Below are 25,427 nucleotides of genomic sequence, written 5' to 3'. Positions count from 1 at the left end.
GAACAAAGGGTTGTGACGAACCGGAAGAAGCGAGAAGCTACGACGGGGAAGAGAGATACCTGATAACCAAACGCCCCTCCGGTGCCGGAAAGACCGAGGTCTACCTTACGACTCTTGGATTCTCGCAATTAAGTAAAGGGTTGAGTGGCCGTCGGAACAAACGAACTTACGCTCCCTCCCGAACCACGGAAGGCTTCTATGGTTCTCGAAGTTGGTTCCTATTTTTGAAGACGTTGAAACGTATTACTGATTACTTTTATAGTCGTCTAAGGGGCTAATTAGAATTCAATGTTTCGAGAAAATTTGTCCATTTGTTCCCCAAAGACAAGAGCACTGTTGCAGATATCGTGTTATTGATCTCCAAGTTAAGGGGACCAGACAATTAGAAAATCGATTTTTATATCCTACCGAATAAAAATTTGATTTTTTTGATTTAGTCAACCTTGAGAGCTGCAATCATCTACGCCAGTGTTTAAACACATGTTTACTGTGGGCGTAATAAAAACAATGAAAGTTAATAAAAAGGATTGAAAAATTGATTTTTTATTCGCAAAGGATAGTTAAGTAAATTGCAAAAATAAATTATAGCATTAGATATAACATTTAGTTTAACAAAATTAATAAAAATTTTGCAACGTACACACGAGACTACCCCCTTGTTTGTAAGCAAAGCTACGTTTCTAGGAAGGACTTGGACTTATCTGTAGTGGCAATATCCCCCTCGAAATTAACAAGCTCGTAATTAAAATGCACGCGTATTGATAAAAACTTGGATAACCACGAGCCGCACAAATAAGATAAATCTGAATTGGAATACGTGCGTTCGACCGACCCTCGAAAGGGTTGTTTACTCGTTGATAACGGGCTCATATGATGTGAGGTTATTGTAAAGATACGAAAGTTACTGAGCGACAGTTGTAACACATTTCGCCTACGCGCAGGGAACGTAACGAGAGACTCGATGTTTCTATCTCCTTAATTGGCCTGGTCGCCTATTTACGCAGCACTTACCTTTCGTGCAACCCCTGGCCAGAATTATGAGTAAAACGATTATTAATTTTTTTCATTTGCAACGCGCACATGGTCGAGTTTCGAAGACCATAGTACACTTTTATTATTTGTTATTGAGACTCGATAAAATCCGTGTACTACTCAATTCACTGAAATACTGATTAAATACGAGGGTCGTTCGATAAGGCCTTAGAAAATCCAAGCCCTGGCGCTCGTTGCATCAAAAATGATTTGTTTTTAGTAAGCATCATGACTCACTAGACAACTGTCCATGTTTCAATGCTCGAATGCACACCTGTGCAATTTCGATGGCCAAAATCATGGAATTAAAGTTCGAATTATTACAACATCCACCACATTCGCCGGATTTGGCCCCCAGTGACTTTTTTTTATTTCCAAACTTAAAAAAATGGCTCGACGGACAACGGTTCCGAAATCTTACTTTGTAGGTGGCCTAAAAAAATTGGAGAAACGCTTGGAAAAGTGTATAGAGCTAAAAGGAGATTATGTTGAAAAATAAAAAAAACATCTACCTAAAATAATTTGTTTTTCTACTTTTTTCTAAGGGCTTATTGAACGACCCTCGTAATTACGAGTTTCCACTTCAATATTACAAGAAGACACGAGACCGTTATAAATATTAGAATACCTTATAAAAGATGAACGTGGAGAATTCTTGAAACGTCCAACATAAAAGCGGGGCAACGTCGCTCTGTTTCAGGGCGGTGATTCCTCGGACGTGGGGCCGCGCAGTTTGTCCGGTTTCGTCAGGAAGAAAAAAAGGAGTACGTAAAAGGATGACGAGTCCTCTCTGTTCCCAGGACAGGGGTGAGAGAGTCACGGTAAAGATGAGTCGAAAGAGGGAGGCATTGCATCCGGAAAATAAAGGAAAGTAGCGGCGGTAATCCAGAGCGCAGGCCAGGGTCTTACCGAGGCTTCTACGGATGTTTATTGAGTCGGTACGCGCACGCGCTACATGCAACACTATCATCTCATCTCATCTGGTCTCGTCTCATCGCCCGTGTACCTTGGGCCAACTCTTTCCCCCGTCTGTCTCTGTTTCTTTGTCCCTGTTCCTCTGATTTCGTTTCCTCCCCTCCTGCCATCTGCTTCTCACTGGGTTTCCTTTCTGCCCCCTTCTTTCCTTCTTTCCTCCGTGCTCCTTCAATCTCATTTTCCGTCGTTTCTCCGGGGTTCTCTCCATTTTTCCTACCTTTCTTTACCCCAACTGTACGTAGTAGTGAATACGTATGTATATGCGTGTGTTTGTTTCTGCGCCATCCTCCCCCCCTCGACCCTCTTGCCTCTCTGCACCTCTCTTATCCCGCGTCTTCACGACGTCCATTCAATCCTATCTCATCTGCTGCAGGTTACCCGGGACCTCGCAGCCCCCCGTCCCCTTTTTCCCGTCGACCAGCCATCCCCCATTCATTTCTGCCGCTTGGAAAAGAGAGAGAAATCGTAGCCAGCCGGCGGAGTCGATTACCAGCGTCATTTTTATATCGCCTCAGCCCTTCGGAAACCACTGGCTCCCTGTAAACAATGCGAACAGTGGATATTATTAGATACGATTGGACGCAGCCTGGGATTTCCGAATGACTGCCGGTTATTGCCATCCACCGGGTCCAAATACGAAACCGTGTCTATGAATTTGGGCTGTTTTATTAACAACGCGTGGACACTGGTACCAATTGTGTTCTTTTTTGGAGGAGTTACTCGGATTCTCAAGATTCATTTTTTAATTATTATCCTTTCAACGTTCGTACTAAAGAGACTTTTATTATTCTGTGGAGTCCTGTTGAATGACTCGTTACTAAAACAATGCTAGCAGGCCCTGCCTTAGACGATGGGACATTAGATAGTCGAAGAGCGTATATGTAGGGTCAGTCGAGCGCTTGCGAGAGAGCGATCCCTCTGACGAGTACGCCAAGTGACGCCACATTCCTCGAATCGTTTAAAGAGGATCAACGCCATCAACGAAACAATAAAACATAATATTGCTCCATTTAACGGAGTACCAGCATGCTAAAAGATAACGCAAGGGTTTACAAGGTCTTCGGAATTGAAAAATAATATCACGGTTTACGCTACTTTGAATAGTTTGACGACCACCGTCGTTGGCGACGAGGAAGTAATGTATTCACAGGAATTGTTGCATCAGGGAGTCGCAACTGTCATTAAAATCTGGGAAAGCAGCGAGCGAAGTACCCAGTAAGGGCAGGTGAACGAGTAAATAAAACCGCTTTTACGGTTAGGAGATTAGTCGTCGGATTTTGGCGCAATCGCGGCGATTACGCGCCTTATAATATTTTAGTACTGGCGATTAAAGGATCCGCTTCACGACTGATTCGAGATTTCCCTCGCTGTTCATCCTACACGCCTTATAAAGCATATAATTTCCTTCGATTCCGTGCTTTTCGAAACATTATTTTTCACAGCAAATAGAGCGCGGCTTGCTTGAAATGCTGTTGGTGATTTGGAACACCCGAAGCATTTAAAAAAAACTAGTAACGATAATTTGTAACAACGCAAATAACAGGGACTATTCTCGTAAAAAAAAATAAGAGTTGGGAGTGTCTGAATTTAAGAAGAGGTTCACGATGATGAGTGGCGCGAGAAGAGTAAAGAAGCAGAGAAGAATAGGTGCCCATGAATGCGAAGTAGGGGTGATTTCGTCGAGGCCTCTAAGTGGTGAGATTAAGTGCTACGTAAATTCTTCCGGCGGCCTGCTCTCTCTCCATTGGATAAAGAATCGCCGCTTGGTTAGACGCATTACCAACGAAGGAAAAGTGAAAGTCCCTCTTCGACGAGAAAATCATTTTCATACTATTTGCAAACCACAACGAACAATATTTTCTTATTCACGGTACTCTAAATCTATAAGTATTTGCAAATGTATATGTATGCATTTTATTATAAAATGTAAGGGACACGTTCGAAGTCTCTAAAAAAATAAGAGTCGTTCGTAATAAAATTATTACAATTAATATAACAGTCACGTATACGGTACATAAAAAGGGGAGGAAACTTAGTGAGCCTCGGAGTTTATTGCGAATGGCACAGCTGTAAATAGTATTCTGTCATTTAAAAACATACGTATCTGGTAAATTTAAATTTAAATTGTATTATAAATTTAAATATTTAAGTTTTTATATAAAACTTATTCGAACATAATATAATGACATCTGCCAACGCAAACAGTAACCAGATACAGAGTACAAATAAATTTTGATACCATCTGTGTGCCTTTATATTATGTTTTAAAATAAAAAGTAACCATAGCTTAAATAAAATTTAAACCGAAAATCACGTGAAATTTTTCATAAACTAACTCCGAAGCTTATATTTATAATAAAACATAATTCTGGTCGTAAGATTACACCGCCATCTACGGCAGAACTTCCAAGTTTGTCGAAAAATAGTTCGTTGTTCTTGACGCTAGATCGCAATGTCACAGTTCCAGGAATCTCCGACATTTTAAATGGATGAGAAGAAGGGGAAAACCTAAAGTGAATAAGACTGGCAGTGTCTATGTACTTTTTAAATATAGAAACTATTATCTCAAAGATATAAACGCGATCAGAATATACTTTAAACGAGGGAATAGTGATAATTATTGTAGCAGTAGTTACAGAAATAGCAATGCCACTAGTAAAAGCAATTAAAGTAACGGCACTAGCAATAGCAGTACTTATTAACAGGTGTACATTCTATGAGATACAGGATAATAATCATCGTGCATATCATTAGCAATCTGTATGCTATCACGTTACGAAAGTGCAATAAAATCGAAGTTTTCGAAACTTGAACTGTTCTAACCTTAAGCCATAGACTACACCGAGCTACACAGAGTGTGTGCTTATACGTAACAAATCAAACTAAGCACCATTCGTGGCGTGCCTTAAAAACAAGGTGTGATAGCACATTTTATTGAGAAGTGTCAGGTTTCGAATCGATCTCTCTATCTATAGTTTAAGATACTCTATAAATGCAATGTATTTCGCGTGGGTAGGTCGATATGCACACACGATGCGTATTTTCAAGGTTAGACCGTTTATCTGGTTACACTGCATGATAGTCTATCGTATACCTTATCTATGGTTAAAGCAGGATTCTTATAGAATTGAGTGTTATACCAATTAAAATACATAACTTGTATTGTTGTTTGTAATAAAATACCGAACTCGTAAAAGATTATTGGCTTTATTGCGACCCTTTCTTTTAAACAACAGTGACCCCGGGAACTATAACCACAGATTAAATGCACACACAGACGTGGTACTTAAAGAATAGATCTATCATGTAATGAGACGTGGTAGGTGTTTGGATAGTTTTCTATGTATTCCAAAATATGTTCAATGTTGACTTGATATCATGCAGAGCTATTGTAGAATAATATTGTAGTTTTACTATGCGATTGGCTGGCTAGAGACTTTGTACTCTTATACTCTTTGTATCCTATCCAGCGTTCTAGCATGCAACATTATAAGCTCGTTAAGAAGAAGAAAGAATAACTACCGATAATGACCTTCCCCTTTGACAACATGATTATTTCCGAAAAAGGGCCCCTATGATTTAGACTTCACTCCCTTTGTTCGATAAATAATATTCTCTGCATTTCCCTTGGAGTCTGTAGGTCTAATTATCTTGAACCAAACATCGAAATGTTCTTTGTATGAAAAAGTTGAGTAAATTCAAATGAAACGCAATCTGTATAATATTTGAATCATCCAATCAAAGTTTAGAACAACCTACGCGAACTTTGACTTGATCGTCTAAAAGTTGCACATAAATTTTACTTGAAAGTGACTATACATTCGTTTACATTATCAATGGTTGTGCAAGTCAGGTGCGAAGGAAATTTGTGTAAGTGGATGGATTGATACGTTCATAGGTATCGTCATGGCTCCGTTCGTATGGAGTTCTAGAGGGAATGTCAACCGGTTTTTAACTGATGTTCAAATATTACAATGCCTTATCGTGTTAGTCGGACTTTTTAATTTGTCTCTATGTCTTTACGAGGACCAAATTGGAAAATTTGACTGGTAAATTGTTTTGCATTCTTAAACGAATGTTGATTATATCGTTCAACCTCTTAAATAATGCAATAGCATGCGTCCGTGATTGACAGAGTATTACTACTCGAATCATTCTAAATGAAACATTCATCATTTCGCTTTTTAGGAAACAGAATTATGTCGGCAAAATTAAATTCGCCAGTTTTGACACTGTCTCGACCGCGAAAAAGATTATAGTCGCTACCGAGGAAAACGTTATTGCTGCGTTAAATCTTAAATCAGGTAAGCTGTAAATAATAATTAAAAATCATCTATGTGTAACGAATATGTATGATATTCTGAATTGTCTTAGATTACAAATGAAAATTTGCGATCATTGAATTATAGTTTAGGAAGCAGCAAAAAATTAGTAAATATTCAATATTTGAGTTTTAGATTCTCAAGGTTCATACGTAATATTCGGTGGGACGATTAAAATATGGGTGGACAGTGCTGTTAATTTAATATTTGATCATAAACTTATTATAATATAACTGATATAATACAACTGTTACATAGTATTGATATTAACTATATTTATATAACTACAAGAATTAAGAAGAAACCTTATTTATTTAGGACAAATATTATGGAGGCGTGTATTAGAAAAAGGATCTGCAGGCCATATTCACGCATTAGGTGGAGTTGCAGATGGAGATCTTGTTTCTGTAAGTGGAGGTGTACCAACTATTGTTCGTGCATGGGATTTAGCCACCGGACATATTCTTCATGAATGGCCAATAGCAGAGCAAAATCCAGATAGGTCAATATTGCTTGTTAAAATTATTTACCACGAAAAAATGATTTCCATTATTTCAGTTATTAGATAAAATTCATTGTTTTTTAAAACAATCTACAAAGTGTTTTATATTGTTTGAAAGATTTATGCAAAAGTTTAGAAACTAAGTAAATTAATAGCATATACTATTGGTTTTCAGACGTTTCTCTCCATTTATATCTTTTTCTACATTGGGATTGTACAGTGCTAACAGGTTTCTTTATCCTCATTTAATGCACAATGAATAATATATATTTTACACATTAAGCAATCATAAACCTGTCGTGTGTACAAGTTTCTACACTTTGTGTTATTTTTGTTATATTACACTTTTAACATTTATTTTCAATGTGATTTACAAAATTGAAACAAAATATAACGGAAAATGAAAGACTCTTGAATCGGAAACAAGATGAATTAAATAAGTTAATTTAAATATAATTAAATATTTAAAAATATTTTATACAGTAAATACGATAAAATATTAAATAGTATCTTGTTCCATATTCAAAAGTGTTATATTTTTGTAATATGCTGTATGTAAATGTATAACACCGTATTTTTAAAAATCATCAATATATATTATATTTCAGCGGAAATGTTGTGTGTAATTTGTTTTGACATTATGATTTTTTTTTTTATCATACAGGATCAAAGATGTAAAGTGGCATATAAAAGATGGTACATTACATCATATTTTACCAATCTATAGTAGTGGTGTTGAAGTAACGTCTTATGACAGTAAAACAGGAGACAAATTAAAAACAAGAAGAGTCTCTGCACCATTTATAACACAAGAAACAGAGTAAGAAATTATTGTATTGCAAATTATATTTGAACCATAATATACGATATCGATTTATTTAAAGATATCGTCTACACTTTGTAAGAAGGTATTATTATTTCAATGCAATTCTAATCATTCTTTTGCTTTATCATTTCAGTTGTGTTCTAGTCGCGCCGTATTTAGCATGTTTAAAAGGAGACAGTTCATTGGCTATACCGTTCCTGATACACTTATTTGACGCAAATGCGCAACCACAATCGGTTACGATAAATACAATATTTGGTGCTGGTACACAAGGTCCATATCATTTGGAGTCTGTACTTGGCGAAGAATCTGTTGTATCAATTAGTGCTGATGGTAATCAGAGAAAACGAATTCTTGTTGTTGGAGAGATACCTATTCCTATTCAAAGAGATATAGCTGGTGATGCTATGCTCTATATCGTCTCAATTGATAATGAAAAAGTGCTTCTAGAAACAACGTATAAATCTGGAGTAAGTATTTTAACTCCATTTATATTGTAAGAATCTTTCAAACATTATTTAATTCCAGTTTTGACCACATTGAACGATCTAATTCCAGACGACTGAAATTGTAGCTACAGAACTCTTAACATCAAATCCATTGCCACATTTATCAATCAGTATAACGCATGCCTCTTTATTGTCACCGGCAATCGTGGCTTCCGTTTGTCCTCGGCAATCAAAAGGAGTAACGTGTCGTCATTTATTATCTTCGCAAGATCATAGTGTTGCATTGTTACAACACAATAAATTAATATGGGCCAGGGAAGAAGCACTCGCCAGTATTGTAGCTGTGGAAATTATAGAATTACCTATGTCAGATAGAGACCAAGCAATTGAAACAGAATTTGATCAGAAAGAGAGTAAGTATAAAGTATCTATTTCTATTACATTCATTAAAGTACAGCTGAAACTTATGTAAAATGGTGTAGATAACATAAATATTAATAATTGCAATATTAAAAGTTCCACACGCATTGAAATTGTAGTAAAAATACATCTATTACAAATAATTTAAATGAAAAGTTTTACAAAGTACATCTATATGTTTTTAAGTTTAATAAGATACGAAACATTTTTCAATGTGAGTTAGAAATACTAAAGTAACATTATTATTACTATTCTATATTTCCATATTATCATTTAGAAAATACAACTGAAAAGCTTGCAGTCGCAATTTAATTGTAATAATGATAACCAAGTCATGTTCTACTTTTGCAATTTATTTCTTAACAAAAAAAAAATATTAGTTAAGTTGTATTAATTACCTTTCTTTTGTGAATGGCTGCTGGCAGGTATTGATGTAGACAGTTCATGTAAGTAGTGGAGCAGCAAGGGCTGGTTTGAAAATTACTTTGTCTTCCTGCTGTTGATTAGACTTGTTCGCATGTATTGATTTTCTTTAGATATTCGAGAAAATATAATACAAATATTTTTGTAACCACTAAATAGTTTTATCCTTGTCATTGAAAAAAGTTACTATAATATTGTAATTAGTATTTGCATGAAAATATTAATTATTGGCAAATATATATATTTATAGAAGTTGTAAACAATATATTCAAATTTAACTAATTAATATAATTTGTATTCTAATATCATGCATGAATAGTTAGAAAATATAACAAAATTATTGTATCTACAAATTTATCCAGCTTTCGTATAATATTTAATTAACACACTTCGTTAAAACTATAATTGTGTGCTATTTGCTACCGTTTCAATTTTACAATTGAATACTTCGTTGTTTTTCTTAATGACTACAGTATAAAAAAAGCAGTTTGCAGAATTCTTATTACATGTGTAATATATATAATTTCATAATTTTATGTTATAACTAGGGGATGTGCTGAGTATGATGTTTAGAAGAGTGAGTTCTCAATTTAAACAAGCAAAGGCGTTTGCCCAATCTGTGTTAAGTCTTACACCTCAACAGTCTAATCAACGTACTGATTTAGTACGAGACAAATTCGGATTACATAAAATGATTGTTCTCGTTACATCAGCGGGAAAAGTATGACACTGTTTTATTTTGTATGGCTAACATTCAGCAAACTACAAATGAATAATTGGGATTATGTATTAAATGTTAATCCATGGTTTTATTTACAGTTATATGGTATTGAAACTAGAAAAGGTGAAATTATTTGGCAACTCAGAGTGCCCAGCATTCAAGGTTTTACTAAAAAATCTAATGCAATAGTTTTGTATGTGCAACGCGGTAGCAGACATTTTCCTTTTCCTCCTCAATGTACACTACTAGCAGAAGATAAAGTATGCTTCCTCCGTGTTAATATCTTAAAAATATTCTGAATTAAAATGTTTAGACAATTCACTTTCAATATTTTAGAAAACAGGCGGAGTAATATATACATTTAATCCAATTACTGGTCAACCATTGGATGGTCTAATAAAATTAGGTTATAAGGTGAAGCAATCCATGTTACTTCATGTTACGACGGATGATTTCTTACGAAGTATTCTTATTCTCGATACTCGGGACAAAGTGCACGTATATCCCGAAGGTGCAACAGCGATTGCTGCATCGCTTGGTAAAAATACGTATATATTTACCGCTGATCAAACGACTGGTGTATTGTCTGGATTTTCTCTTTCATACAGCACAACTCAAGTATGTAAAACTTTAAGCGTGTTATTTATTTAATATTTCACATTAGTCGCTGAACTTGATTTCATTTTGTAGGAACTTATTGCTAACAAAGTATGGGAGTTACTACTTTCCCCGAAAAATCAAAGAATAACACACGTTGTATCGAAAAACCCAATAGAACGTGTTCATTCCCAGGGTAGAGTCCTAAGCGATAGATCAGTTCTGTATAAATACATTAATCCTAACTTGGTCGCTATAGTAACAGAGGGTGTTGGATACACTCATAAAAGTAAGTTAATTTAAAATACTATAAAAAGATTAATGTAAAGTGTTACTATATACATTTCAAAATCATTATATTCTGCAATCGATTATGTGTAACTTACAGATACGCTTAATCTGTATTTGTTGGACGCCGTATCTGGAGCAATGATATTTTCCATTATACATAAAAGAGTACGAGGTCCAGTGCATGTTGTACATTCAGAAAATTGGATAGTATACAGCTACTTTAATGAAAAGAGTCGTAGAACAGAAATTGCTAGTTTAGAACTTTATGAAGGAAAAATACAGAGTAATACCACAGGTACTGTACATTGTTTTTTTTTTTTTTTTTTTTTTTGCGTCGAACACTTAATTAAAAATTTTTGTATTGTTGCAGTGTTCTCGTCCTTAGCTACGACTAAATTGCCAATTGTAGAAAGGCAAGCCTTTATTTTTCCGGCAGCAATTGAATTTATGAGGGAGACTATTACAGAAAAGGGTATTACAAGCAAACATATTATAGGTATGTGAATTTGATTCAACATAAATTGTTAAAAAGTAATATTTGCACGTTCTGTAATTTTAAATATAGAATCTAACATCCGTCAAATTTACGGCTGCCGTAAATCTAGTGTTAATAAAATGACACGAATACTTACAAATTCTTTTTAATATCTGACAGTGGCCCTTGCCAATGGTGGAGTATTGGAATTACCGTGGATGTTAGTAGATCCACGACGGCCTATTAATCCAGAAGTACGCGAAGAAGGTGTAATTCCATATATGCCAGAGATACCTATTCACATGGACACAATAATTAATTATAATCAAAGCGTCTTTAGGGTGTCCAACATTCATACTAGTCCTAGTGGCCTTGAAAGTACATGCTTAGTTTTTGTACATGGTCTTGGTAAGTGTTTTAATACATAAGTTCTTGACTTATGCAGTTAATTAATTCCGAAACTTTTTGCATTGAGTGAATTATATGAATAAGATATATCAGAAAGTTTCAACCTGTTTAAATACGCGTGCTTTCGTTATTAAAATTAATACTCTAGAAAAATTTCATACATATTATAAATAATTACCTGTACAATGTTCACAGACTTGTTCTACACGCGAGTGACGCCATCTAAAACATTTGATGTTTTAAAAGAAGATTTCAATTATTGTCTCATTATGATAGTATTAGCAGCACTTGTAATTTCATCGTACGTCACAAAGAAATTAGCATCCCAGAAAGCTCAGAAGCAAGCATGGAAGTGATGTTTCCTTTCTTTAGAGAATCAGTGCGTAACTTTCTTAAGTATCTGTTCACTAAAGGTAAAACATTTTGCTAATAATAATTTGTAAAAAAAGAACTACTGTTTTATAACAAGCCAATGTTATTGCAAAGTAAATATTAACGACTTATTATATTACCTGAAGTATCGTGATATACATGTATGTATATTATTTATCCTTTTATTGGTACAGAGCGCACACGCTAGATTACATATTTCTGAATCTTTTAAGACAAAGTGTGCTAGTCATATGACATGAGTGGACCATAATTGCTAAATATTAGATTATTAAAGTAACTGACAACGTGCTCAAAATATGAATACTTTCCCGTTTAAACTATGTGCATAGTTCCTTTTATACATGTACAGACGTATTCAACGAAATGATTCCAAATTATCAAATACAAAACAAAAGTGAAACATAAATAATATTTAAGACGTTAAAACTTTTAATTTACTTTGATGTCACATTTAACAATCAAACTGTAGAGAAACTTAAATGTATACCAAATATGATTTTTAATGTTTCTTTTTTTTATTATTATCGTCTGTCTTAAAAGTGGCACTCATTTGGCAGTTTAATATCAACAAATAATATAACTTACATATGTTTTGTCATACTAAAGTTATTAAAGATTTTTAGAGTAAAATCAACAAACATGTTATTTCAACGACTGTATTTTATAATCCCTTCTTCTTTGAAAAGATCAAATTTTATAATATTATCGCATAAATGTGTAATAAACAGTTCGTGTATAGATATGCTGCAAAATTGTTTTTAAAGAAACAGAAATAGGAAACGTAAAGATAGAATATATGTAAATTTCATTTATTTCTTATATACATATTAATTTATTGCCAACTGTAACACTAATGACATATGATAGAAGCAAATTTTAAAGCAAACTCCTATCGAGCAATCTTATATTTTTCAGAGACACTGTTCATAACTGCATTTACTGAAGAAACAGCTAAAAAATATTATAAAAATGCAGAAATTATAAATTATAGATTTCAAATTCTTCGCATTTATAAGCATTTTTCTTTCACTTTTTCAAATGAAATTTATGACATTATTATTTAACTGTCGTTAATCAAATATTCTACAAATGCTGGCATTGTAATTTTTCTATTTAAAAACTTGAAAAAGACACGAATAACTAGTTTTAAAATGTTATTAATATTTATAATTGTGTTACAATCAAAAACAGAACATTAAATTACTGTAATATATCAGTTTATAAAAACTGTATGAAGCAAAGTGTGTCACAGTACAAACGGATGATTTTATTTATTATATATTTATAATTAAATAAAGATTAAACGAGTTATGTCATGTGTGAATAGAACACATAGGAACATTCTGTTGTATAGGATAATTATTTGCTTTGTAGATAAATGTAAAGTTTTAAATAGACATAAGTTATTGTACAAATAAGAATGTAAACAATATCACGAAAATATAAAATGTGGACTACCTTCATGGAATACAAGTTGTATACAAATAAAAATTTGACAGATTATTATGATTTTGTTAATCTCAAACCTTAAATAGTAAATTTACGAGTGAAATGACATACATATACAGGGTGTCCCGTAAATGGTGTAAGAACCGGAAATGTGGGGTAGCTGAGACGATTCTGAATAACAATTTCCTTTGCAAAAATGTCGGATGGGGCTTCGTTTTTGAATTATTAACGAAAAACACTGACGAATCACGGCGCGCGCCTGCCACGCGCTCAGGGCCGTCCGAAGTAAGAGAGCCACCGTGTCGGTGTAGGTAGCAAGATGTGCATCGGAGATACGTCGAGGAACGAATACAAATAATTAAAAATACTACCACTGCAACTGTTACCTCTACGGATTGGATAAATCAGCCAGCTAAATCGAATTTATTAATTATTTGTATTCGCTGTTTCCAAGGAAGAAGGAATAAAATGTGGGAAGATGCTCTCGGAATTTTTAGGAAATTAATCCTTCGCACCCGAGTGACGCTTCTCGCCAGAGTGTTTTAAAATTAATATAAGAATTATTTTCAGAAAACTAAAATAAATACGGTAAGAATCATTTGTAACCGTTTGTTATTAAAAACTGTACTGGAAAAGCAGACTGAATTTGTGCGTACCGAAACATTTCTCGAATGCAAAGGCTTAATAGAGAAATAATGGAAATTCGACTTACCCATTTACTTGCAAGTTGCTCTGCTGCGCTGACAATAAGGCCCGGTTAGTGCACCCCTGTCGATCACGAAAAAGTCGAAGATCCCAATAAAAATCAGCTGATGGGACGGCCCGGTCGCTGCACCCGCTTCTTACCCCGAAAACACTTCACAGCACGGTCACTAGCACTTTTCACTTTCACATTTTCGGGGTAAGAAGCGGGTGCAGCGACCGGGCCGTCCCATCAGCTGATTTTTATTGGGATCTTCGACCTTTCCGTGATCGACAGGGGTGCACTAACCGGGCCTTATTGTCAGCGCAGCAGAGCAACTTGCAAGTAAATGGATAAGTTGAATTTCAATTATTTCTCTATCAAGCCTTTGCATTCGAGGAATGTTTCGGTCCATACAAATCCAGTCTGCTTTTCCAGTACAGTTTTTAATAACAAACAGTTACAAATGGTTCTTACCGTATTTATTTTAGTTTTCTGAAAATAATTCTTATATTAATTTTAAAACACTCTGGCGAGAAGCGTCACTCGGGTGCGAGGGATTAATTTCCTAAAAATTCCGAGAGCATCTTCCCACATTTTATTCCTTCTTCCTTTGAAACAGCGAATACAAATAATTAATAAATTCGATTTAGCTGGCTGATTTATCTAATCCGCAGATATAACAGTTGCAGTGGTAGTATTTTTAATTATTTGTATTCGTTCCTCGACGTATCTCCGATGCACATCTTGCTACCTACACCGACACGGTGGCTCTCTTACTTCGGACGGCCCTGAGCGCGTGGCAGGAGCGCGCCGTGATTCGTCAGTGTTTTTCGTTAATAATTCAAAAACGAAGCCCCATCCGACATTTTTGCAAAGGAAACATTTCCGGTTCTTACACCATTTACGGGACACCCTGTATAATTGCAATAATATATTCAATTTACCTTGTTCGTTAATTATTTTATCCATTTAGTACAAAAATGTACACTCTGTCATATTTACAAATGTAAGTCCTTATCTTGAATATATTTTATAATAATTTGTATATTTCTATGGTACTCATTTGTTGAATTGTTTTCAGTTACCTAAACAATCACGAAAGAGTATATAATCTCACAAAATTGCAATTATATAAATATTAATGTTATTTTTATTTATAAATTATATAAAAATTACCGTTAAATCGTTCATATCAAACGTTGCATCAGAAGCAATTTTTTGTATTTTAGAGTTATAAATACTAAGACACTTCGTCCAAACAATGTCTCCATTATAATCAGCTATTTCCTTATATAATTGTACACAACTTGACTAAAAAAAAAAAAAAAGAAAATAATAATTAATGGAGCATACATAAGCAGATGTATTTATAAACTTATTTTACAAGATCATTTACTTGTAACATCGGATGTTGGTTTTTACTGAGATATGGCTCTGCAATACTTAGAACATTCCATGTTTCTCTTTCAAGAACATGTAAATTTTTCGTGGTTTGACCTAACATGGAAAGCAATTCCTTTTGTAATTTATAAGTTTGAGTAAATTTATAGATATTTTCGGAACTCTTGTTATAACTTTCTTTAGCAGAACTACTTAAGAACTTCGAAAGCGCTGGCAGCACTTGTCTAAAACAATCATTGAATTATAATCATTTAATTAATTATATCCCATAGATCGATTCTTCCATTTATCACATATTAGTAATAAGTATTAAGCCACGTTCTGCGATACACGCAAAAGCATAAGAAACTTACTTAAGCGTTCTAGACCGGATAAAATCTTTCGAAAGATAACCAAGAACATTTAATAGTTGCCATGCTCGGTTGATTATTAGTACATTCTCATCGTGAAATCTATCTACTAATGGACTCCAAAGCAAATATACAATCGGTAACAACCGATTTTCCCATTCCGCTAAAATTTTTAGACCCTCTTGTAATGTTGACATTGCAATTAGTGATTGTTTTATATCTTTCGATGGCAAAAAATGTAGACAGTGCTTCATTACGTCTTCGATCATTTTTACATAAGGTGGTATGTTTTGCTTTTGTTCTATAATTAGAAACATTACTTTGAGTACGAAAAAAGGCGCTCAATTTACGATAAAAAACGTGCCCGTCGGAGGGTAAAAAGTCGGGAACCGCGCTGTGTGTATACATATGTGTCTTACCTTCTTGCTCTGTGAAATCTATTTGTTCTTCATTTTCTTCCTCTGCTTCTATTTTTTCTTCCTCTACATTTACAGTAGAATCTTCTTCTATATTTTCATCAATCTTTTTTGCTTCGTAATATTCCAACAGAGATTTAATAATTTTAGAAGATTTACACTCAACAGTTTCATTTTGTTCGTATATAATTGGTACATCTTTGGAATTTACTAACTTTTTTATACACATTGTGAACGTATAAAATACTTTTAAAAAGGCGTAGGAATTTTTCTTCTGAAAGCTCTTATTTAGTTGCAAAAGTACATCTTCTACGATTTCTTTTAAACAGGGTAAGACATCCATGGTACTATATTTCATGACAACGCCAACAACATCAAGTACGCCGGGATTGCGTTCCACTCTACGTAATTTTATAGTCACATGATACGAAAAATAATCAACATTTCCACGAAGAAGATCTCCCACCGAATTATATTTTAGAGATTCTGCGATGCGTTCGAGCGTTTGAGTTCCAACAAAACTAATTAAGGTATGCCCGCTACCTAAACATATATACATACAATGGAAATTTATATTAATTTATAATGACTAATTGTTTGCTTATCTATAAAGTAAATTAATAAATTACCTGCTCTTTCTATAATTAAATATAAAGTCTTAAGAAGAAATCTATCATAATCATGTCTCAAGGTTTGAGCTATTAATCCTAAACCTTCTATTAATAAGCAACATTGCACTAAATTGCTTTGTGCAATGCGTAAAGGTACATTTTCGGTAGTTTCAATCGCTGGATACCAAACTTCAGGATTTATATAAAACTCTACAACTTCTTCATAAATTGATAAAAATGAAGGGTCCTTAACTGAAACTAAAATGTTTAATTAACTGTTAATAATATTATACTTTATATATTATTTTACGAAAAGCTATTGTTCTACATACCACATATAATCCAGTTTAATAACAAAAATAATTCTTTTTTATGTTGCGGAACATCAAGTGTAAGTCCGAGAATGGTATCAACTAAAATTCGAAGATCTCCAAATTCTCCGAGATATTTACATATGGCTACAACTTTCTCTTCGCATGAACTGTTTTGAATGAATTTAAATCGTCTCCATAAGTGTGGTCCGTACGAATATGCTGGATCTTCAAGATCTTTAACATTTACAGTTTGCAGTAAGGAAATATTACTGCAATCTATCTCGGATACATATACAAGAGCTGATATCAATCTTCGAATATGTGGCGCAGACATCATAATCCGAGGTAATCTCTGTTCTCCAAGAAGTTTTAAATAACCAGCAATTTGATTTAAACAGGATAATTGGTCACTGTCATCTATAAAACAAAGATATTTCATTTGCATATTTGTATAATTATCATAATATACAAATTAGAGGAACAAACTTGTTAATATGATATCAAAATATAATAATTATACCAGGTCTCCTGATAATCCTAGGTAAACTTGTAAGTAAATTGTAGAAGTTCTCTTCTAATAATTCCACCAAGGGTTTCATATTCTTATTTTGCATGTAGTTCATATTAATTACATTTAGTGTTTTTTCAGCTTCCTCTCGAATTTCTGTTATTTCGTCTTCAGATAGAGATATTAAATATTCTATTAGTAACATAACATTTGGTTTCATATTCCTGTTTAAAACATATACACAATTTCGTTTTAGAAATAATTTCTAAAAATTATTTATTAAAAATTAGATTCTTATTCATTAAGAAATTGTTTATTAAAAATGATCGGAAAAAGGTAATAGTATTACCTAGAGCATGTTGTAAGTACCAAATGAATATTTTCGACTAATTCCATTCTAACTTTATAATGGGAATGCCTTTTTAATACACCCAACTGTTTCACAAGTATATTAAGCTTTGTTGCACTAGCATTAAACCATTCTTTACTTCTTGTTTTACTTTTCAGGTGTTTCTCTATGTCATTTTTATCTTCTGTACACGAAGAACTTTCTAATACATCAGTACATTTATCATTATTTAATTGAATAAGAGTACTTAACAATGGTGTGTCATCTTCTTCTTTGTCTTTCATCACAAGAGATATTATTCTAGCCCAAGCTCTTAATGCTAACTGAAAGTTAATATTAAAATGAAACTTATCATTAAATAGTTACTATTACAAAATAATGTTATACTACCATTGTGAGTTTATGTCCTTGTATTTCACTTCCCAAAGCTATTTCCTGTAAACCACTAACAATACCAGGTAAAAATAACATAATGATATCAGCTATTTGGTCTTGCAATATAATATCAGATCTATCCGATTCATCATCTACTTGACACAAAGCCATCACTGCCTCTATAGCTTTTAATCTAAAATTGAGTAAATTGATTAATAATTAAATAATTAAAAAATAGGGGAAAATTTAATAATCCCTTAAAGCTGAGCTATGTATTTCTTATGAACTCTACATTTTTTATATGTTATAAAAATTAGTAAGAGATATAGATCTTTGCAATTAGTTGTTTCAATTATCCCTGTCCATTGTCATTTCAAATTCAACGCTTAAGAAAATGAAGAACAATACTTTGTACAATTACCTAACTGAACGTGATTTTTCCATTCTACCTATTGTTAGTGACAATAATATTCCTTGGCCTATCTTTGAGGCATTTTCACCAACATATAACGATTCAATAACTTCTGTAAAAGAAGAATGCATCAAAGTCTTAATGCATGAGAGTACTGCTTCTTTCAATTCTTCATGACCTGTAATTACTATAAAAACCATTACTTTTTAGCGTTTCATTTAGTAAACTTATTAATATAAAAGATAATATGTAGGCATTATTGAAACACCTTTAAATAATATTTATACCTACCCATATTTTGTTGAGTTCGATCGTAAATTTGTATCAGAAGGCAAGAATACAATTTATTAAAATATTCTATTTTCGATATCTTTGCTCTTGATATGATTGCCTGTGTTGTCTTTACTAATTCTTCTTTCGTACCTTTACTAAACAATTACAAATATTTTAAGAAAGTTTATTACGTCGAATATAATAGGAACTCGGTTAAAGGAAAGTATAAAATAATAACCTTAAGTTTTCATTCGGTAAATGTAAAATCAAGGGAAATAAAATATATTCCAACAAATCTTGTATAACTTTATTCGAAATTTTTGTTAGGACATTAGCAACATTACGTGCAGTGTTTATATCTGGACTTCGTATTAAAGAATCGCAAAGTGGTTTTAACACGGTAAAAGCTTCCTGTATTTGCAAACGTTCCATGATTATTTAATAAAGAACACGTACAAAACAATAAAAGTTCTTAATGAATTCAACAGCATGCATTTTTCGTTCAAAAACATTGAACATATGATTTAGCGAGCGGTAGGATGTGTATTGCGACGATTTTCTCCGTCGCTCTGTTAAACGCTAAGGAAGGATTGTCAGGAAGTTTGGGCCAAGTTTGTTATAGAATAGTTCGTTATTTCCAACGATAGATGGCGCTTATTTTTCGACCTCGATCCCTCTGGTGCTAAAACGTCCAAGTTTGTCGTGGAATAGTTCGTATCGTTCACGCTAGATGGATTTCTCGACAAGCTTGGGCGTTTTAGCACCAGGGGGCCGGAGGTCGGTAAATAAGCGCCATCTAGCGTTGAAGGTAACGAATTATTCCACGACAAACTTGGGCGTTTTAGCACCAGAGGGTTTGAGGTCGAAAAATAAGCGCCATCTATCGTTGAAAATAACGAACTATACCTCGACAAACTTAGGCGTTTTGCCATCCGGATTTCCAAAGTGCCCGGAACATTTCCAATACGCTAGCGGCGTTGCGAAGAGGTGTCACGTATCTTATAGCTAAGGGAATAATGGGGAGAAGAAAAGGAAGATAAAAATGGTGAGAACACATAAAATTCTTTGAAAATATATCATTTATTGCCATAAATTTACATTATACAACACTTTAATACATATAAATATATTATATTATATTATATTATATTATATCATGTCAGAAGTTGTCAGCAGCGGTCAGCAGTGGTCAGCAGTGGCATGCAGAGGCTAGTAGAGACCAACAGAGGCAAGCAGTAGCAAACAGTAATTGTTATATGTTCTCAGAAGCATCAGGGGTGGTCAGCAGTGGTCGGCAGAGGCATGCGGAGGCAAGCAGAGACCTGTAAAGGTAAGCAGAGACTTGTAGGGACAAGCAGTAGCAAGTATTAATCATTATACATTGTTAGAAATACTTGCAGTGATCAGCAGCGGTCAGCAGAGGCCAGGAAAGGCCAGCAGAGACAAGCACACGCTGGCAGAAATCAGCAAAGACTAGTAATCATTATACATTGTCAGAAATATCAGGGGTAGCAGTGTGTTCTGACATGAATAAGACTGTTCCTTAAATTGATTAGGAACATAATGCTGAAATAGAAAAAAAGTTAAACATAAATTATTTTCATGCAATATTACAAATATCAACACAATTAAACTAATTAGAGAAATAATGCTGAAATAGAAAAAGGAGTTATACATAAAGTTCAATGAAACCATAGAAATGAAACAAAATGGACACCTAAATTCAATACATATATTAATAATTTGATAAAAAAATATTATTGCTACTTAGTAGTAGTCCATAGTGTTTTATACTATAATAATTACAAATATATATATCAAAATGGAAGGAAAGAATGAGTATTCAGTGTTACCCATCACCCGGAAAGTATAATACTTCGCTATACGGTTCGCGTCCCTCGTTCCTGGCACTATTGCATGGTGCATCGCGTCGTACCGCGTCGTGTCACCCACGATTTAGCTTCGTCCCTCTTTTAAACAAAATAATTACTTGGTATCTTTTTAGTTTCGTAATCTAGTTTCTAAGGCTGTAAAAGGGAGATCGAGAGAAGTTAGATTTTGATAGATTTCCATCTATCTCCCTTTGGGTCTCCACTCGCAGCAACCTCCTCGTGGTGAGACCTGGTAATCGGTGTCACCAATCAGCAGCCAGTTAGCTAACAATAAGTTGCATAAAAACCGAGCCCCCTGGCGGGTCCGCGGCAGTCATCCCTCAACGAAAGACCTCGGAGGGTCGATAAATACAAAATAACATATGCCCTCTTTCTCGATTCACCAAAGCTGCCCAAAGTAAGTTCAGACCGTCACGTGGGAGTCGAAAGAGAAAGGCTCACACTTCCCTTCTCGCTCTTGAACAACTAATATCCGACCTCCCGTCAACAGGTCTCAATTGGCCTCTGCTGACCGCTGCTGACCACTCCTGGAATTTCTGACAACGTATAACGATTACGACTGGCTACTGTTAGTCTCTCCCAGCCTCTGCTGACCGCTGCTGACCACTCATGGATTTTCTGACAACGTAGAACGGTTACTACTGACGTCTGCCAGCCTCCGCTGGCCTCTGCTGACCGCTGCTGACCACTCCTCTTACTTCTGACAACGTATAACGATTACGACTGGCTACTGTTAGCCTCTCCCAGCCTCTGCAGGCCTCTGTTGACCACCGCTTATATTTCTGACAACGTATAACGATTGCTACTGACTTCTGCCTGCTTCTGCTGGACTCTGCTGACCGCTACTGACCACTTCTATTACTTCTGACAACGTATAACGATTACTACTGACTTCTGCCTGCCTCCGCTGGATTCTACTTGACTCTGCATGCCTCTGCTGGCCTCCGTTGGCCTCCGTTGGCCTCTGCTGACCGCTGCTGACCACTGCTGACCACCATATATATTTCTGGCAACGTACAACGATTACTACGACTCCTGTCTTCCTCTGTTGACCTCTGCCAGCGTCTCCTGGCCTAAGCTGGCCTCTGCCAACATCTCCCGACGTCAGCTGACCATTGCTGATCACTGCTGACCGTTGCTGACAACTTGTAACATGATATAATATAATATAATATGTTTATATGTATTAAAGTTTTGTATAATGTAAATTTATGTCAATAAATGATATAATTTAAAAGATTTCTATCTGTTCTCATCATTTTTTACCGTTCTTTCCCTCTCCAAATCATTGCCTTAGTTATAAGACTCGATCGATACTCCGTATCTTTAAAAATTTTCTAAGTTCTTCGGAAAGATTTGAAATCTCCCGCCGCCAGAAAATTTCTGCGAATTCCTGGAAATGACGTCATTTCTAAGAATTCCTGAAAATTCTCGGAATCCCTGGAACTTCTCGGAATCCCTGAAACTTCTCGGAAACCCTGAAACTTCTCGGAATTCCTGAAATTTCTCGGAAGTTTCAGGCAGCGGCAAAAATTCCGGCCTGAATTTTTCGACAAAAATTTTAAAGAGCCCCCCCTGTGAAATCTTTCCCGGGAACTTTGCAATTTTTCTGGATGAACATCGCAAGCCCGCCTTCCAATCTTTCCTGGCAGCCCGTCAACCGCCAGGTGTCTCGTGCTAGCTGTGGGACTTTGAAATTTTTCCGCCAAGTGTTTGTTGTTCTCCTGCCAGGCGTGGAACTTAGAAATTTTTCTGGAAGATCGTCGCTGGCCCCCTTCTCCTCTCCCTGGTAGTCGCCATTCGCCATTGTTGTTGTCTCCTGCCAGCTGTGGAACTTAGAAAATTTTCGGGAAGGAACATCCCGAAAATTTTGCAGCGACCCCCCCCCCCCCCACTGGGTGGGAGACCGCCAGCCAGACCTGGCCGGACCCCCAACCCCCCCCTCCAGGGGAGGACCCAGCTCCTGCCGGCTCCGCTGCTGCTGGGAGATGTTGCTGCTAGGAAGGCATGTCATGAAATGGCCCATTTAGAGTTGGGTTAACGAGTGTATATATAGAAACGAAGGCTCGAGCGAGCGCTTGTGAGAAAGCCCAGGCGGCGGCAGATTCGAAATTTTTCTGCGGAACTTTGAAAATTTTTGCCTCTGGCAGCTAGTACGCGGAGCTGGCGTTTACCTATCGACCATAGGTCAGCTGGCGCTGACGGTTTCAGGTCCATTTTAGACTTGAAAATTTTTATCTCTGGCAGCTAGTACGGGAGCTGACGTTTACTGAATGAATGAATAAGTATTTCTAATCGACCATAGGTCAGGCACTGACGGTTTTATGTCCATTTTAGACTTTGTTATCAGGAGGGGATGGTAGGGGAAGAGGTGGCAGCTATCTTATAACTAAGGGAATGGTTTCGAGAGGAAAGGAAAGGTAGAAATGATGAGAACACATAGCATTCTTTGAAATTATATCATTTATTGCCATAGATTTACATTATACAAAACTTTAATACATATAAACATATTATATTATATTATATCATGTTACAAGTTGTCAGCAACGGTCAGCAGTGATCAGCAATGGTCAGCTGACGTCGGGAGATGTTGGCAGAGGCCAGCTTAGGCCAGGAGACGCTGGCAGAGGTCAACAGAGGAAGACAGGAATCGTAGTAATCGTTGTACGTTGCCAGAAATATATATGGTGGTCAGCAAAGGCCAGCAGTGGCAAGCAGAGATCACCAAGGGCGAATAGTAGCAAATAGTAAGCGTTATATGTTGTCAGAAGTATCAGGGGTGGTCAGCAGCGGTCAGCAGAGACGAGCAGAGGCATGCAGTGGCAAGCAGAGATCAGCAGGAGCAAACAGTAGCATGTAGTAATTGTTACACGATGTCAGAAACATCAGGGGTGGTCAGCAGTGTTCAGCAGAGGTTAGCAAAGGCATGCACAGGCAAGCAGAGACTTGTAGAGGAATGCAGTAGTAAGTATTAATCGTTATACATTATCAGAAATACCTGCAGTGGTCAGTAGCGTTCGGCAGAGGCCAGGAAAGTTCAGCAGAGACAAGCACACGCTGACAGAGATCAGCAAAGACCAACAGAGGTTAGCAGAAGTCAGTAGTACTCGTTATAGGTTGTCAGAAATATGAGCGATGGTCAGCAGAGTCCAGCAGAGGCAAGCAGTAATCAGGAGCAATCAGTAACAGTCGCTGTATGGTGTCAAAAGTTGTCGGGAGTTCTGTACTTTTGTCAGCACTGGTCATCAGAGGTCTACAGAAGCAAATAGAAACCAGGAGTAATTTGCAGAGTTCAGTAATGAACTCTAGGAAAGGCAAGTAAAAATACCTGGGCAGTCGAGATTCCGAATCGTGTGCCGTAGACGAGAGGTTGGATTTCAGTTGTTAAGAGCAAGAAGGCAAATGTGAGCCTTTCTCTCTCGACTCCCACGAGGCGGTCCGAAATTACTTCGGGCAGCTTCGGAATAATCGAGAAAGAGGGCATGTGTCAGTTTGCCTTTGTCGACTTTCCGAAACTCTACGAGCTCACGTACGCGTGATCTGGTATGTGTGAGTAGGGCACCGGGTGCTGAATCTGGCATCTTTGCCCTCAACCACCAAGCAAGACGGAGCAAAAAGAAAAACGATGAATTTCATTGAAGATTACATTCGATCAAGATCGAAGATGGTCAAGCGAGAAGATCGGCGTCTACGCAGCATTCAAATTCTAGTTTGAAGAGATCTTTCAAGGACAGCTGTCAAAAGAGATCACTCTGGTTTTTTCGTGTTACGAACAACTCTGAGAGATTGAACATTTCTTACTGAACTTGGTTACTCTGTATTACTGAACAACAAAAATAATTACTCGTTCCATTCAGGGTCGAAAATTCTGATTTGCAAAGTTCTTTCGCAGACAGCGATTGGAACGAACAACTCTGGTTCCTTTGAACATGAACATAAGCAGTCTATTCTTCACATACTGAGTATACTGTATATAAATTTAAATCAGTTGTTTATGCTCAATTGTATTAATAACATACGTATGTATACATATGTTCCTTCATATAAATAATAACACAAATTTCTTTTTTTTCAATAGTTAAAACATGGTCAGAGGGTTTTAAAACGTGTATTTCATCATATCAAGAAAGAAGGGCTCACACTTCGCCTTCTTTCTCGATTTCCCGAAGTTGAGGGAAGTGTCGAGCTCACGTAATATGGCTCGTGCTGTATGATATGTCGACTTTCCCTACCACTCGGCACTCCGTTAGACGCTAAGGAAGTTCGTCGTTACTAGTATCGCCGTCGATACACTCAATTATTCCAAATTTGGCCATATTGCGCAATTATGCAAAATCTGGCCACTCTGACCTGTCTGTTATTTGCGTATTTTTGTAATGTTTGTAATCTACTATACAGTATATTAATTTTTCCACATTTAGTCTTAATTCTAAACACCAAGAGTTCTGGAATCGTATTCTACTATAAATTGATAACATTGGATGTGATATGGAAATTGAAGCAAATAAAACCATTATAAAATAATTCGTTTAATTCATTTTAATGTTTAACGCGC

General features: G+C 35.7%; 2 protein-coding genes and 1 long non-coding RNA gene across 10 annotated transcripts; 2 read left to right on the top strand and 1 right to left on the bottom strand.

Annotated features, from left to right (window-relative positions):
- Positions 1-5,824: 5,824 nt before the first annotated feature.
- On the top strand, positions 5,825-13,325 carry Emc1 (ER membrane protein complex subunit 1). Of its 4 annotated transcripts, none has more exons than XM_076772426.1 (16): positions 5,825-6,056; positions 6,196-6,311; positions 6,648-6,831; positions 7,496-7,651; positions 7,791-8,127; positions 8,216-8,519; positions 8,952-8,972; positions 9,498-9,670; positions 9,769-9,930; positions 10,007-10,288; positions 10,361-10,556; positions 10,656-10,853; positions 10,929-11,054; positions 11,214-11,441; positions 11,637-11,820; positions 12,750-13,325. In XM_076772426.1, exons 1-15 carry the CDS (start codon positions 5,914-5,916, stop codon positions 11,795-11,797), a joined length of 2,787 nt encoding a protein of 928 aa, XP_076628541.1. In that variant the 5' UTR covers positions 5,825-5,913; the 3' UTR covers positions 11,798-11,820; positions 12,750-13,325. The 4 variants fall into 4 exon arrangements, 3 of the variants coding, with proteins under 3 accessions (XP_076628541.1, XP_076628542.1, XP_076628543.1); XR_013080265.1 differs by having other exon boundaries at positions 5,826-6,056; positions 11,637-11,854; XM_076772428.1 differs by having other exon boundaries at positions 5,834-6,056; positions 11,637-13,325.
- On the bottom strand, positions 8,969-19,541 carry Tti1 (Telo2 interacting protein 1). Of its 3 annotated transcripts, XM_076772424.1 has the most exons (15): positions 19,216-19,541; positions 18,996-19,132; positions 18,714-18,891; positions 18,308-18,485; positions 17,918-18,240; positions 17,581-17,792; positions 17,079-17,477; positions 16,765-17,004; positions 16,139-16,678; positions 15,723-16,020; positions 15,365-15,593; positions 15,145-15,279; positions 14,913-15,053; positions 11,191-11,327; positions 8,969-9,135 (listed from the first exon to the last, which is right to left on the bottom strand). In XM_076772424.1, the coding sequence occupies exons 1-13, from the start codon at positions 19,407-19,409 to the stop codon at positions 14,967-14,969; spliced, it is 3,150 nt and encodes a 1,049-aa protein (XP_076628539.1). In that variant the 5' UTR covers positions 19,410-19,541; the 3' UTR covers positions 8,969-9,135; positions 11,191-11,327; positions 14,913-14,966. The 3 variants fall into 3 exon arrangements, with proteins under 3 accessions (XP_076628539.1, XP_076628538.1, XP_076628540.1); XM_076772423.1 differs by lacking the exons at positions 8,969-9,135; positions 11,191-11,327 and adding an exon at positions 11,795-11,848; XM_076772425.1 differs by lacking the exons at positions 8,969-9,135; positions 11,191-11,327 and adding an exon at positions 11,795-11,848 and having other exon boundaries at positions 16,765-16,998.
- Positions 19,542-19,910: 369 nt separating this feature from the next.
- Positions 19,911-21,914, top strand: LOC143345428 (uncharacterized). Of its 3 annotated transcripts, XR_013080272.1 has the most exons (4): positions 19,911-20,022; positions 20,141-20,307; positions 20,366-21,266; positions 21,360-21,914. It is a non-coding gene; the product is annotated as an uncharacterized LOC143345428 (long non-coding RNA). The 3 variants fall into 3 exon arrangements; XR_013080273.1 differs by having other exon boundaries at positions 20,378-21,914; XR_013080271.1 differs by having other exon boundaries at positions 20,366-21,914.
- Positions 21,915-25,427: the final 3,513 nt, after the last annotated feature.

Source organism: Colletes latitarsis, chromosome 9 (genome assembly GCF_051014445.1).
Source record: "Colletes latitarsis isolate SP2378_abdomen chromosome 9, iyColLati1, whole genome shotgun sequence".
Taxonomy (NCBI): Eukaryota; Metazoa; Arthropoda; class Insecta; order Hymenoptera; family Colletidae; genus Colletes; species Colletes latitarsis.
This window is presented reverse-complemented; position numbering and strand designations above follow the sequence as displayed.

Excerpts from the sequence above, each read along its gene's own strand:
- Emc1 (XM_076772426.1), top strand. The coding sequence starts at position 5,914 with ATGGCTCCGTTCGTATGGAGTTCTAGAGGGAATGTCAACCGGTTTTTA. Across the intron at positions 10,289-10,360 it reads TTTCATACAGCACAACTCAA|GAACTTATTGCTAACAAAGT; the intron begins GTATGTAAAACT and ends TTCATTTTGTAG. Across the intron at positions 10,557-10,655 it reads TGTTGGATACACTCATAAAA|ATACGCTTAATCTGTATTTG; the intron begins GTAAGTTAATTT and ends TGTAACTTACAG.
- Tti1 (XM_076772424.1), bottom strand. The coding sequence starts at position 19,409 with ATGGAACGTTTGCAAATACAGGAAGCTTTTACCGTGTTAAAACCACTT. Across the intron at positions 17,793-17,917 it reads GTACTTACAACATGCTCTAG|GAATATGAAACCAAATGTTA; the intron begins GTAATACTATTA and ends TGTTTTAAACAG. Across the intron at positions 15,280-15,364 it reads ACCAACATCCGATGTTACAA|TCAAGTTGTGTACAATTATA; the intron begins GTAAATGATCTT and ends TTTTTTTTTTAG.